This window comes from Trichechus manatus, unplaced genomic scaffold (genome assembly GCF_000243295.1).
Source record: "Trichechus manatus latirostris isolate Lorelei unplaced genomic scaffold, TriManLat1.0 scaffold00015, whole genome shotgun sequence".
Lineage (NCBI taxonomy): Eukaryota > Metazoa > Chordata > Mammalia > Sirenia > Trichechidae > Trichechus > Trichechus manatus.
The window spans coordinates 17,081,214-17,095,252 of NW_004443951.1; the positions used below are offsets into that span (position 1 = coordinate 17,081,214).

Here is a 14,039-nt window from a genome sequence, read left to right on the forward strand (position 1 = left end):
AAAAATCAAGCCTGAATAGTCTAAACACTTCTCTTCCCTGGGCCTCATTTACCCATCTATAAAATAAAGGGGTTGGGCTGGTAACCTCTAGGTCCTGTCAGCTTTGCATTCCTGAGAGTTTTGGGATTTGGTCTAAGTGTATGAGACTCAGGATTACACTGGAGCAAGTTCCTACCAGCTTCCAAGAGCCAACTGTTACATTGTCAGGAGTTCTGTAAGATAGTACAACCACTGGTAACTTGAAATCAGCTGTGACAGGAGTATTTACACCATGGAAATTGGCAAATGTTACAAACTAGGCCTTCCCAGACACCCCTTCCCCACCAGAGGTGGTTTTTTACCAGCACACCAGTGGTGAGACACCCCCCCATCCAACACCCCCTCCAACCTCAGCCAGGTACATTCTCCTGCTCCAACACTGTCAATAACAGTTGTGAAGGAAGATTCACAGGTTTCCGGGGACCACACAGGACCCCAATCACAGAGTCTAAAGTCAGCCCCAGCACAGCCAGCCACACACATGCTCAGACATGCACAGGGCGGGAAGCACAGCACATGCGCAAGGGCAGAACACTTCCTGCTTCAGGCAGTCATTCTCAAACACAGGAGCAGAGGGTGGTGGCTAAGATTCCGACATCTCACGCACTTGCGAGGGAATTCCAGTTAGGTTACTCCTGGCTCCATGACTTTAGCCAAGTCCCTCCCTACCCTGGAGCTTGGTTTCTTTATCTTGTAAAGGCGGATAATGCTGACTTGAGAAAATGGTTTCAAGGATTAAATGAGAACACCAGCAAAGGGAATGTAAAGCCTCCACATGGTGCCTGGTACAGAGTAGGTGCTTGTAGATGTTAGCTGATAATGTTATCACATCTCCAGATACATTGTCCCACCTGGTGGCACCCTGGCTTCTGTTCCCTCTATCTGAGCTTTGGGACAGAGAGGCTTAGTGAGTGGCAGAGGACAAAGACAGAAACAGAAGCCCAATTTTCCAGCTTTTATGAAAATTAATAACATTAATAGCTCACATGTACATACACCAAAAAACCAAACTCATTGCCATTGAGTCAATTCCAACTCCTAACGGCTCTATAGGACAGAGTCGAACTGCCGCATAGGGTTTCCAAGGCTATAATATTACGGGAGCAGACTGCCATATCTTTCTCCCGAGGAGTGGCTGGTGGGTTCGAACCGCCGACCTTTTGGTTAGCAGCCAAGCGCTTAACCACTGTGCCAACAGGGGTCCTTATATACACAGTCATTAAGTTATTAATTAGTCTCTGTATAGAACGTTTCTACATTAGTGTTCTGGGCTAGGCCCGAGCAGTCCTTGGCATATTCACAGTAGCAGCCCATGGGAGGGCAGAGGGGAAGCAGGAGGCTGGACCACCTGCCCCACAGTAGGCACTGAAAGTGTGCTGGGGCACTCACTCCTGAGTCTTCGGCTCCTGTCCTGGCATCTGTAGACCAGCTGTTCAGTGAGCGGGCAAGTAGCACCTGACCCCCCATGTGGCCTGGTGACCCAGGCCTTGTGCACGGTGACTTCAGGCCCCACAGCAGGCCCTAGAGGATGCTAGCCAGCTCTGTGGAGTCTGTGTCGGAGCAGCCTGAGCTGCTGGCCTCATCCCTGCAGAGCCAGAGGAGACAGTTGGAGGAAGCTTCCTTACCCACCTCTGCCCCCACCTACCTCATTCCTCAAGGGATCTTGGTCTGCCAGTCTTTGCCAGCTGTCAGATCAATCTAAACCACAGGACTTAGAGAGCTCGCTCACTCCCATTTCCAGCCCAGAAACTGCTGGTTACATGGTTCACTGTTCTTGGTGTCCACAGAGCATCATAATCACCAAGGCTATGCTTTGGCCTGGACTGGCCTGGCATCACTCATTCTATTCTGCCCTCACATCTCCTGAGAGGCAGAGCTCAGGCCACACCTGAGGTCCTACATGCCAGGAAAAGTGGCTCTGAAAAAACCAGTTGCCGTCGAGTCCATTCCGACTCCTGGCCATCCCATGTGTGCCGAACAGAACTGTGCTCCACTCAAGGCTGTGGGCTTTCGGAAGCAGATCACCAGGCCTTTCTTCCGAGGCACCTCTGGGTGGGTTCAAACCACCAACCTTTCAGTTAGTAGTTAAGCAGTTAACTGTTAGTACCAATCAGTGACTCCGGAGTCAGAACACTGGGATTCAACCCCCACTTCTACTCCTTATTAGCTGAGCCAGTCACTCTTCCTGATTAAGCCTAAGTTTCATCATCTGCAGAGTGGGTGGGAATAATATGAATCTGCGACACCTAGAGTTGTTGGAGGGCTGCAGGAAATAAAGAATGCACAGTCCCTAAAACATAAGCTCCATGAGGGCAGGGATTTTGTCTGTTTTGTTCACTAGAACACAGCCTGGCACACAGTAGGCATCTATTAAGGATTTGTTAAATGAATAAATGTAAAAATACTCAGCACAGTGCCTGGTGCAAAATTAAGTGTTCAAGAAATGTTAGCTGCTATTATGAATTGGCAGCAGGAAGGGGCAGAAGAGGGGCGGGCCACCAAGGGAAGACGTGTAGGAGCTAAGTCTGGACTTGGCCACAGGCCAGGCTGTCTGACTTGAGGGCTGAGACTGGATGACACCCTTCCTCCACCTCCCCTGCCTTCTCCCCGCTCTCACCTCAGAGCCTGCAGGGCCTTCTTGTTCTGCCGCCGCTTCTCCTCGTCAATGGGGTACAGCCGGAAGAGCAGCAGGCCCAGCAGGATGAGGACTATGGGAGCTATGGTCACCAGCATCTTCAGTGTAAACTTGACGTGAGCCGGCTGGGAGCAGCCACGGGTCTGGTACCCGGCAAAACTGTGGGCGCAGTGGGCAGGGAAGCGGTGAGGATGGGGCATCCAGGGCCTAGCCCTGCTCAGCCCAGCCCAGCCCCACTCTAGACCCCCCACCCTACTTACTCGAGACTGAGGGTGGAGATGCCCAGCGAGACTCCAGAGGCGAACTTGGTGAAGAAGACATAGAAGGAGAAGAAGATGGGCTCAGTTCCACGGGAGTGGGGCTGCTTCAGGTGGAAGTCATCAATGACGTCGGGCAGCATGGACCTTCACAGGTAGGGTCAGTCATGAGGACCCACCCACGTTGCAACCCCAGGTCCCCTGGTAGTCCATATGGTGGCTCTGTGTCAATGAATAGGGGTGGCTCTCTAGGAGCTTGCAGCCCCACAGGCACACAGCTCAGTGAGGAGATGCCACCTTTATGTGAATTAGAAAAGTAAGCCCCTTCCTCCAAGCTGAAGTAGCCACTCTTGGTGCTCAGCTTGGCGAGTGGAGTCCAGACCAGATTTTAGCTCCCATTTACTACCTTGGTTAGGTGTTACTGCACAGTTCACAACTGCATAGGGCAGATGTGTCCCACCCCTAATCTGGACCCACAGAATGGCCTGGGGGTAGAGAAGCAACACAGAACTCTCCCCAAGAAGCCCATATCCATGGGCCTATACAACTTACCAGGGCAGTAAGAAGGCAGCTGCCACGCTGATGCCAGCAGCCACGGCTACCACGTAAGTGACAATCAGGTTACTCTCCATGAAGGCCACCAAGATAAGAAATGGCACTGCTGACTAGGGGAGAGGGTATAGGAAGCTGCGTCAGCTAGGAAGCTCCCTCCAGCAACCTCCAACCCAGGCAAGACCCAACCCCTCCAGCCCCACTCACTGAGATCCCAATGTACACAGCTGTCTTCTTGCCAAACCGGGTTAGGAACCACTGCCAGATGGGAATGGTAAATGTGGCCGAAAGCTATGGGTGGACAAAGGGGATGAGGGGAGTGGTTAAGAGCCATGAAATCACCCCCCACCCCGCTTACCTTCTCAGGACCCCAAAAGCACTCCCAGCCCAGCCGTAGCCAGAAGGTATCGGCCTGGGAATGGGAAGGTGACAGGCAACTTTGATGGCTCCTGGGGGAGCTGACATCTAGTCCCAATCTCATCTCCTGCTCTGGGAAGCCTCCCTCATCTCTCCATGACCTCTGGTTGGCCCAGAACACACCCTCTGGCCATCTGTACCCTCGGGCCCCATACGCACCATGATAGCCAGGAGTAGATTCTGGAATTCATTGCGGAAGCCCAAGGTGTAGGTGCAAAACAAGGCGAAGTTTCCCTCTACCAGCTGGGGGATAGGGCAGGGTGAGGGGAAAGGAAAAGCAAGAAAGGAAGTTATGTTGGGGCTGAGCCTCCCCGAAATGTTCCCCAGGCTCCAGTGTTCTCTGCTCACCCTACCCCATTCCATCTGTCCCTTAGGCCACATCACACCTTTGCCTACTTCACCCCCACTGCAACTCAGGCTGAGCATGTCAGGCCCCCCACTCACCATAAAGGCCAGGGAGGTGAACAGGAAGCCGGTAATGAGCTTGACATACGGGCCATGACTCATGACCAGCCGAAGGCCACGGAAGAAGGACATGTGCTCAGCCTGCTGGGTCTTGTAGGGTTCTGGGGGCCAGAGATGACAGTGAGGAGGAAGCTGAGGCCCCTCCCAAAGCTGGAGGCCCAGACTGAGGGGACATAGTCACCTTGTGCTGGAGCCTGCGTCCCTCCCTAGGGCCCCCTCACCTCTCTGTTCCCGCACGCCCACGGTCAGGATGACAGCACAGATGACATAGATGGAGGCAATGACCCCTGCTGCCAGCAAGTATGCATTTTGCTATTAAGGGGGTGAAGAAGACACAGAGAGACAGTCAGGCTGATCTCCTCCCGACTTCCAGCTGCTCAACTTCATGACCTTGGGCCAGTCCCTTTTCCTCTGGGGGCCTCACTGTCTCCATCTGTGAAATAGGAGAATCATCCTGGGCCTCCTGCTGCTTCCCACAGCTGGGCAAAGTTGAGATGAGAAGCCAGACTGTGGAGTCTGAGAGCCCACAGTTCAAATCTCCCCAAATCTAGTCTCTGCAACTTACTAGCTCTATGACCCTGGGAAAATTATTCAGCTTCTCTAAGCCTCAATTTCCTTATCTGCAAAGTAGGCATATTAACAGTAATGTGTATAAAATGCCCAACACTTAATAAACACCAGCTATTATAGCTATGGAAACCCCGGTGGTGTAGTGGTTAAGAGCTATGGCTGCTAACCAAAACGTCGGCAGTTCGAATCCACCAGGCGCTCCTTGGAAACTCTACAGGGCAGTTCTACTCTGTCCTTTGGGGTCGCCATGAGTCAGAATCGATACAACAGCAAAGGGGTTTGTTTTTTTTTTTTCTTTTTATTTCTGTCTTTAAGATAATGGCAAACCACCCCCACTGTTTCTCATCTCCCCAGATCCTTGCCCTGCTAGGGGACCTCACCGTTTCTTTGAGTGAAGTGGTGCTGTGTGTGCGATTGACACCTTCTGAGACCACTGCAGAGTCATTGGGGTCCTGGAGACAAGGTGTATCCGCCTGGCCCACGATTTGCCCCTGGATCGCTGTGCCCAGCACTGTGCCCATCACCTCCACAGTCATCCCTGGGCAGTGAAAAGGAGGTCCTTGGGAGGGGCTTCATGGCTTGTGGGCCCCATGGAGGAAGGTCAGATGGATGGGAGCCCAGCTCAAGTCCCAGGGATGATGGTGGCAGCCCCAGGTGGGGAGGGTATACAGTGACAAAGCAGATGGCACAATGGATTGGACTCATGGCTTTGCTCTGAGTGACCTCTGGCTAGTTCCTGCCCCTCTCTGGGCCTCATTTGAGCAATAAGGGGCAGAGTTGTTTTTAAGATGGAGTCACACCCACTCTCAAGAGCAGAGCAGGGAGCAGAGCCCCAGGGGGAGAGGTGTGGCAGTGGGGTCTGGGAGTGGAGGGGCCTAGGGTCCCCGGCGGCGAGGATGGAAGGACTGGAGAGAGACTTACGGTATGCAGTGGCAGAATCCCGCTCACTCTGCTCTGTGCTGATGAACATGGTGAGAGCTGAGTAGGGAACGTGGAAACACTGGCATGGAAGAGAGGCCCTCGGCCAGTCAGATGGATTGAGAGACAGATGCAGCTGCGGGCACCAACCCTGGTGGCCCTAGAGACGGCCCTCAACCTGCCCCCAGAGACACCCAGGGAAGGTGCCCACACTTACCGTGACCAGTGTCTCAAAGAGGCAGTAGAAAAGCAGGTACCACAGAGCCTGGCCCCGTGGGAAGTCGGGCACGAACCAGATGAGAAAGTAGGCGATGATGGCCAGGGGTGTGGAGAAGATGATCCTGAGGAAGGGAGGGTCTGAGTGGGGCTGGGTGCCAGAACCCCAGGAGCCTGGCACAGGCCTGAAAGGCAGTGCCCCACAGGGTGCCTGTTGGGAAGGAAATTCCTTCCCCTGAATTCTCCCACGCCAGGGCTTCTGGGAAGAGGCTGGTGGTCAGGCCAGAAAGGGCAACAGGAACAGGGTCCTTGGACTGAGAAATCCTCACATGGAATGTGGGTCAGACCCTGAGTCTCATCCACATCTCCCTAGGAGCAAGGGTTCCAGAGACAGGAGCTTCCTACAGGCTGGGGGAGCTGAGAATGGAGTCCAAGACCTCAGACCGCGGGGCAGGGAGAAGGAGCAACTGCAATACCCGTGTGTTCTCACACAAGCACACTCACCATTCACGCACATGGGGAAGCTGGGGTGGGCTAGGGGAGGCCTACACCAGGCAAAGGAGAATGGAGAGGCCAGGTTGGAGGACTGGGCCTAGCGAAATAACTATAAAGGGAGCAAACATTGGCCTCCCCACTTATGAATCCCACACAATCACAAATGGTTAGACTTCAGGAAGGACTAACTTCATGAAATCAGTATAGAACGGCAGCAGAGTGCAATGGTTAAGAGAATGGCCTTTGGAGCCATACTTCCGGGGGCCCAATTCTGGCTCGACCAATTAACTATAAATAACTTGGTCCTAGGCAAGTTATTTAACTTCTCTGGGCCTCATTTCCTCATCTGGAAAATGAAAACAATAGTAGCATCTACCTTCCATTAAACCCCTTTACTCAAGAAGTATTTATTAAATGCCAACTATGGGCTGGGCACTATTCTACTTGGGATAAGCAGTGAACAAAACAGATGAAAAATATTGGAGAAGGGACAGTGTTGACATGTCGTGGCGTTGTTAACCATTGTCGTAAAACAATATGTGTACTAACTGTTTAATGAGAAACTACTTGTTCCGTAAACCTTCATCTAAAGTACAGTAATAATTAAAAAAAGATAGCCAAGAAAAAAAAAATTGGAACTTACATTCTAGTTGGCAAAGAAAATAAAAATAATTGAAGTCATATAACATGTTAGAAGGTGACAAGGGCTACAGAGAAAAGAACTAAAGTAGGCTAAAGGGGATTGGAAGTGAGTACAGGGGTGCAATTCACAACCAGGTGGACAGGGTAGGCCTCAAGGAGGGACATCTGTGCCAAGACCTGAATGAGAGGAGGCAGTCGCACTGCAGACATCTGAGACAAGACATGCCAGGCGAGGGGAGCAGCTAGAGCAAAGGTCCTAAGTGGGAGTTTGCCTGGCACGTCTGAGGAACCGCCAGGAGGCCGGTGTGGCTGAAGCAGAGTGGAATCAGGAGATGAGGCTGGAGAGAAAATCGGACACCAGACCGTGGAGGCCCTTCCAGGCTATTATAAAGACATTGGTTCTACTTCATAGGTTGTTTTCAGGCTTAAATGAGTTGATTTTTAAATGCGGAAGACTGCTTGAAACACAGGGAGTGTTTGTTGTGATTATCCCATCAGGAAAGCTCAGCAGGGGAGGCAGCAGGGGTAACTAGTCACAGCTAGCAAGCTGCCGCAGACAGCGCAGGGCTGGGAGTCAGACCTGACGTCCAGCCCTGCTGCATCTCGGTCTTCCCCTGTGACCCTGCTGGCACCCTGCCTCTCTCAGGGCCGCTTTGGGAAGCTCTAAGGAGTATCTGTCAAAGTCTTTCTGGTCTGAAGGAGAGGTTTTAAATACAGGCTCAGAGTAGGGGCTACCTGCCAACAGGGAGGAGAGGGAGCCACTGGGCTTGTGCCTCCCAAGAGGCCCAGCCTCTTCTTATGCTGAAAGAAAAAAGGGGGTCTCCAGGCCTGAAGAGGGGCCCAGGTCCTAACCAAGCTATGGACAGGGAGGAAGGCACATACATGGCAGCCCCATCCCACAAGTGATTAGTGTGCACTCACAGACACAGGGGCAGGGGTACCACCAAGACAGGTGATGACGTGTACAGGAACCATGATAAATCAGAAATTAGCCTGAAGGGCCCTCAGCAACTTTCTGAAGCTGGCTGCTACACCTGCCCAGTAAGAGTCCCTCAGACTCTTCCTTCCACGGGGAGGGCCTCCTCTGCTCTCCATTCCTGCCCTCTGTCCACCCCCACCCCCCACCCCCGAATCTATGTGTCTTCTCAGACAGCAAGGGCTCCTCCGTCAGCCTTCGTCAAAAACACTTCAATCTTTCCTTGTAGGCAGCTGAGCAGCCAACGCTAAGGAACCCAATGTGACTGGGAGTAACCCAGGCTGCGTAAGCAGCTGCTTCTCATTGGCTGGGCCTCATGAGGAGATGTGGCAGCAGAGCCCCGCCTCCCATGGACTGCCAGGGAGGCGGGCATGGGGCCCAGCCTCCCTGGCTGGCTTGAGGGGAGCCCAGAGCAGCCTGCCCAGGTAAGGCAGGCTGTACTACTCTGGGCTCTGAAGCTTGGATCAAAGGTTCCACCCTGGGCCTTAGCCAGGAGCTGGCGGATTGGGGTGGGAGGGGTCCTTCGTGGGAAAGGAAGCTGTCGGGGGAGTCAGGAGCCACGGGAAGAGCTTTGAAGGCCGGAGACCAGGTATGGGCGCCCCTGGGGCAGGAAGGCGCCCACTTGAGCCTGGATGGGCTGGAGATGAAAGGGGTATGGCTCCCCCACCCCCTGAAGCAGGATGTCCTGAAGGGAACCAGAGCTCCGGGTTGTCAGCCTGTCCTGTCTGTCCCTCCTGCTGTCTAATCTGATCCGCCCCCTCCACCACCACTCCATCTGGCACTGGCGCCACTGCCTGAGGTTGAGCAGTGTAGGCTTTATACAAAGGGAAAGGTAGCTAGCTCATAAGGTCCGCGGAGCCAGAGGTTATAGGTCTGCTATCCTATTCCTCGTACTACCAGCTGCACCACCACCCTGAAGGAAAAAACTAGCCAAATTATGTATCACTTAATATATGCCAGGGACCGTTCTAAGTACTTTATACATGAAAAAACAAAACACATTTCATCTTCCCTGTGAGACAGGCAATTATTATCCCCATTTTACAGGTGAAGAAACTTGAGGCTCAGCAATGTTAAGTGACTTGCCCAAGGTTGCACAGCTGTAAGTGGTAAAGCTAGGATTCAAACCCAGGCAGGCTGGCTCCAGAGAGCAAGCTTTCAACCACTATGGGAAGTGACTGAATGGGAGAAATTAGAATTCCAGCTTCATGGAGGGGAGTGGGCCTTGGGGACCAATGGGGCCTAGGCTGGGGAAGCTGCCCAGGCTACCACTTTGGCCAACTTGGGAATGAGCTGGGTGGACACCTCAGTGCCAGTGACTGGGGTAGCTGAGGCATCAGCTGGGGTTTTGACATCCTTGGGCTTTTACATCATTCCTTCTCATCAGTCTGCGACAGGCAGATGGATGTAATGGGGTGGGAGGGGGCGGATGTGCCATGTGCTGGAAGCCCCGCCTTCTGCTACCTTGAGGGAGCTTCTTCCACTCACCAGGGCATGAGGCGGCCCAGGCGGGTCCAGGAGGATTTGCTAATGCAGAAGCCCACCAGGGGATCTGTGATAGCATCCCAGGCACGTCCCACAAACAGGATGATGGAGGCAGAGAAAGGGTCCACCTGGAAAGAAGAGGCAAAAGATAGCCGTCTCATCCTTCTACGTAGTGGGGAGAAGCAGGGGCTCCCTCTCCCCTTCAGCCAGGCCCTTGGGTCCCTGTGCTGCTTCCACCCAGGCTTTAAACATCCTCACTTGCCTTGTTAATCACAGCGCAATGCATGCCTCCTCCTCCTCAGCTTTCCCAGATCCGGCCCCTTCTTCCTTCCCTCCCCTGACCTTGAAAACACTCCTGCCAATTAGAATAAATCCAGAATCCCTTCCTTCTTTCCCTTCCTCCCTCCCTCCCTCCCTCCCTCCCTCTCTCTGACAGCCCTGAGCTCTGACCACCTGATATCAGAATTAGCATTAGCTGAATGACAACAGTAGACCTCAGTTTCTCCACCTTTATAATGGGAGTTATGATCTCTGTCTTACAGAGTCAAACTTTATCTTGGATGTGGAAAAAGGAGTCTATAGATGCTTTTAAAAAATGGCCTGTCACTACCCACTCAAGCTAACCCCACCTCCCCAAATATTCTAGGTGCTAGATAGACAGCCTTGTTGGACTTCTCCTTCATCAAGGCCCTGCTATTACTACTGCGTCAGGAAGCTGGGAAGCTGGTGGCCTCCCCGACACCGTACTCCCCGCAGTCTGACCCCCCTCCCCCCAGCTCTGACACTCATTAGCACAGTTCTACACTTTGACTACAGGTTCCTCATCTTTGTACCCCACTCAGGCACCAGCCCATGGCAGTTGCTTGAAAACAAGCTGCTGAATGTTTCTGGGGCTCAGTGTACCCCACTGGTAAATGGATACAACTAAGATGCCCTGCTTGCAAAGTCAGATACTACATAGAAAAGACGGCCAGTAGCTTGAGCCCTGGGAACGATGGTCGCTCAGTCTCCCACTCTCCGATCCAGACAGGGAGAATTCTCAGGATGCCAGGCTGCTGGCCAAGGCTTCTCAAAGCACAGAGGATGCCTGCTTTGCCCTAAGTACCCCTCTTAGTCAAAGGCCTTGTGTACTGGAGGACCCTTCAGCCCAGCACTTGAGGGCCCCTCTGCCCATGGACATGCCCTTCACTCCTTAGGTAATGGTGGGATGTGCCTTATCCCTTGGCCTGGCAACAATCCACCCACCTCCAAGCCAAACCAGCTGACTGTCACCCAGCCAGGGACATGGTATGCCAGTCTCTTCTTAGAACAGGGTCACCAGCGAGGCCTCATTCTCCCTCACACCACTGCCTACCCCTCCAGGCTCTGTCCTCTTGCCAGGCAAGGAGGAGTTGCCTGACCTTGCCAACAAGACTCCCGGAGTGAAGAGACTCCCCTCCTGGATACTTTCCAAAGCCTTGGTATTCCTCTTCCACTGTCACTCTGAGAGGCAGCAAAGTAGGGTATTCACAGATGGTGAAAACTGAGTGAACCTACCCAGTGGGATCCCTAGTCCTTCCCACTTCAGGATGCTGGAGGAGCCCTAGAGCACTCAGTCCACTCACCTGAGCCACATCCAACAGGTAGATCTGCAGGAAGAACCCCAGGGCACAGCCTGTCACCTGGTAGGGGGCCCCCCCAACGGCATAGCAAAGCTTGTTGCAAATGGACAACTGCTGCTGCTTCTTCGGTTCCTTCTGGGAAGAGAAGGAGAGGATGAAAAGAGGCCCAGGTTCCTGGCCTCCATCCTAGGAGGTTCCAGAGGCAGGATCATCCCTACAGCCAGAGCTACCAGAACACTAACTCTGACTTGCCCTGTTCCCACCCAGGAAGATCCCTCTTCTCAGAAGGAAAGAGGAAGGAATTTTCTGTTCTTAGGAACCCTCAGGTACCCTCCTGCTTCCATTTCTAAGAAGCTGTTATTAGCCCACCATCCCTAAAGAACTCCCCACAAGGCCCCAGACATGCTCCTTTCCAGAGGGGAAGCACGCTCCAGCACAGGACCTGTCCCCACTTGGCACCAACTGCCACAACCTGAAAATCCTCTTGCTGCCAAGAGCTGTTTGAGCCCAGCCCGGGCTCCTGCTCTGGCTCAGAGGCCAGGACCCACCTGCCTACTGCGTGAGGGCTCTACAGAGCTGTAGGGACCTGGCCCAGCTGGCTGCCGGCACAGCTGTTCTTCCATCTGTCCCAGAGCGGTCCTGGCCCCTGTACGCAGCCAGAGCTTGAGACAAACCCAGGAGCTGTCCTCCACCCCCACCACTCCCAGTTCCCAGGGGAGCTTGGAGAGAGGAGGAGAGGCCTCCAGGGGCAGGGTTGGGCCGCTCCAGGTGGGGCAGTAGAAAGTCTGGGGTTGCCCAGAGAAAGTAAAGATTACTCATACATAGCAGAAGCATAATTGCTCACCCTGGCTCCTTCCAAGGTTCAAGTTAATAAAATTAAAAGGAAAAGGCGCCACCTTCCAGGCAGACATCTACTGCCTGAGATCCCTCCCTGGGACCGCCTGATTTCTTTCGGTCCAGTGCTAGGGATGGGGCCGATTGTAGAGAGGCGCGGAAAGCACCGAGAGCGCGCATGCACACATACACAAACGCTTTCGGTCTGCGGCTCCTTTAAGAGCGGAGCCTTGTTCTTATGAATGAACTTGAGTGGCCCTCCTCATAGCCGAGTAAAGGGGCGAGAGTAGGCATGTGGGGGTAGGGGGCAGGAAGGGGAACCATGGGGGAGTTTCCCAGCCTTCTAGGGTCTCTCCCGCTCCTAGGGCGGCAAAACTGAGCCGCTCCGCACTGAAGAACCGAAACCGGCTAGGCAGAGCCGGGCACCACGTGGAGCTGCCGGGACAGCCCCTCCGAAGAGATGCGGAGTGGGGGGTGGGAAAAGGGGCGCCGGCGCCTCCAAACCTTCTCCATCACCCTTTGCCCCCAGGGCACCCTCGGACCCTCTCCTGCTCCTGGGTCTGCCTGTCCCCGGCTATCCCAAGCTGTCCCAGGACCAGCCTAACCCCTGATGCCCGCATGTCCCCATCTCAGCCGGCCCGCCACCCCTTGCCCTCAGCCCAGGGTGCCGGGCCCTCACCTTCACCTGGGCCGGACGTTCACCGGCTTGTAGAATACTCGTGGGCAGCAGCCCCGCCGCGGAGCCGCTCTCGGCGCCCTCTCCTTTGGCCATGACCCGTGGGCCAAGCCGCCTGGGACTGGGACGCCGGGATGCTCCCTCTCCTCTCCGGGCCTCCGCTCCCCACTGGCTCCGTCGTAGCTGCCGCCGCCCCAGTGGCGGAGCGCTAAGAAAGCAGACCGGCAGGCTGGGCACACACTCCACTGCACGCCCCCTCTGCGCCTCTTAAAGGTTTGATCCGGCCGTCTCGAATCGGGCCAATCCCTGAGCCCGGCTGCCCTGCCTCTAGCCAATCCACACGCCCGCCAGCCCTCCAGCCTGCCCCACCCGCCTGGCGGCGCTATTCCACTGAGCCACGTTCTCAAAGCCCCGGAACTGGCATCCCGCTGCGCTTTCTCCACGAAATCCCGAGAGAAGGAGGGACACACACTTGACACGCAGGGGAAACTGACGCCCAAGGCTGAAAAGGGACCTGCTCAAGATCCCCCACAGTGAGTTCTCCTTAAGCGAACCTATAACCCATGACCTCTGACCCCCAGGCTTAGAAAGGTGGAGGCTCAGAAGCCCACTAGCCTCCTTTAAAATCTGTAGTAGGGTCTAGTCACCCTCTCCAAACCCGGAGGATGGAGCGCGGGCATTTTATGATGCCCCTTTCTCATCTCCCAAGAGCGACCATTGGTGCCATTGGCATCTTCTGGCCATGGGCCATGAGGGAGAAAGATGAAGCCCCCTAGTCCCCTCCCCTGTCCACAGGGAGCTCACAAGCTGTGGGGAGGAGATGGGCCCACATTCACTTGTACACTATGATAATAACAGCAGCCTTTTATGGAGAGCTTCCTCCATGCTTACCATGATCTCCCTCGACCTTTACAACCCCATATGACTGTGGAACTATTATTCCCATTTTACAGTTGAGGAAAGGGAGACTCAGAGAAGTGAAGCAGCTTTACGTGGCGGAGCCACGCCTGGGCCAGTTTTGTCTAATTACAAAGCCTTCACTCTTAACAGCCCTGCTCTGTCCCGCTCTGCATAAATTAACAGAAGGCTGAATGGGATACATGTGTCACCCAGTAAGAAGCCCTGGGAGGTACAAGGCTATCATGGCACTCTGGGTTGAAATAATCAAAGGTTTGAAAAAGAAAGTGCTGTGTAATCTGGTCCTTGAAAGAAGATGGTAGGACATTAGTTTAGAACAGAGCCCGGGCACAAATGCCAGAAA

General features: G+C 54.1%; 1 protein-coding gene across 4 annotated transcripts; it reads right to left on the reverse strand.

Moving 5' to 3' along the window:
• Nucleotides 1-1,203: 1,203 nt before the first annotated feature.
• On the reverse strand, nt 1,204-13,009 carry MFSD2A (MFSD2 lysolipid transporter A, lysophospholipid). 4 transcript variants are annotated; one of them, XM_004371899.2, is made up of 14 exons: nt 12,782-13,009; nt 11,272-11,403; nt 9,671-9,795; nt 6,071-6,194; nt 5,857-5,935; nt 5,316-5,473; nt 4,587-4,677; nt 4,345-4,466; nt 4,060-4,143; nt 3,691-3,774; nt 3,484-3,596; nt 2,935-3,078; nt 2,657-2,833; nt 1,204-1,624 (listed from the first exon to the last, which is right to left on the reverse strand). In XM_004371899.2, the coding sequence occupies exons 1-14, from the start codon at nt 12,872-12,874 to the stop codon at nt 1,561-1,563; spliced, it is 1,590 nt and encodes a 529-aa protein (XP_004371956.1). In that variant the 5' UTR covers nt 12,875-13,009; the 3' UTR covers nt 1,204-1,560. The 4 variants fall into 4 exon arrangements, with proteins under 4 accessions (XP_004371956.1, XP_023582783.1, XP_012409752.1 ...); XM_023727015.1 differs by having other exon boundaries at nt 1,561-1,624; nt 12,788-12,874; XM_012554298.1 differs by having other exon boundaries at nt 1,561-1,624; nt 11,272-11,295; nt 12,782-12,874.
• Nucleotides 13,010-14,039: the final 1,030 nt, after the last annotated feature.

Coding starts and splice junctions, on each gene's coding strand:
- MFSD2A (XM_004371899.2), bottom strand. CDS start 12,874: ATGGCCAAAGGAGAGGGCGCCGAGAGCGGCTCCGCGGCGGGGCTGCTG. Junction 9,796..11,271: donor ACCTGTTGGATGTGGCTCAG/GTGAGTGGACTG, acceptor TCTTCTTTCCAG/GTGGACCCTTTCTCTGCCTC. Junction 4,144..4,344: donor TCACCTCCCTGGCCTTTATG/GTGAGTGGGGGG, acceptor CCTATCCCCCAG/CTGGTAGAGGGAAACTTCGC.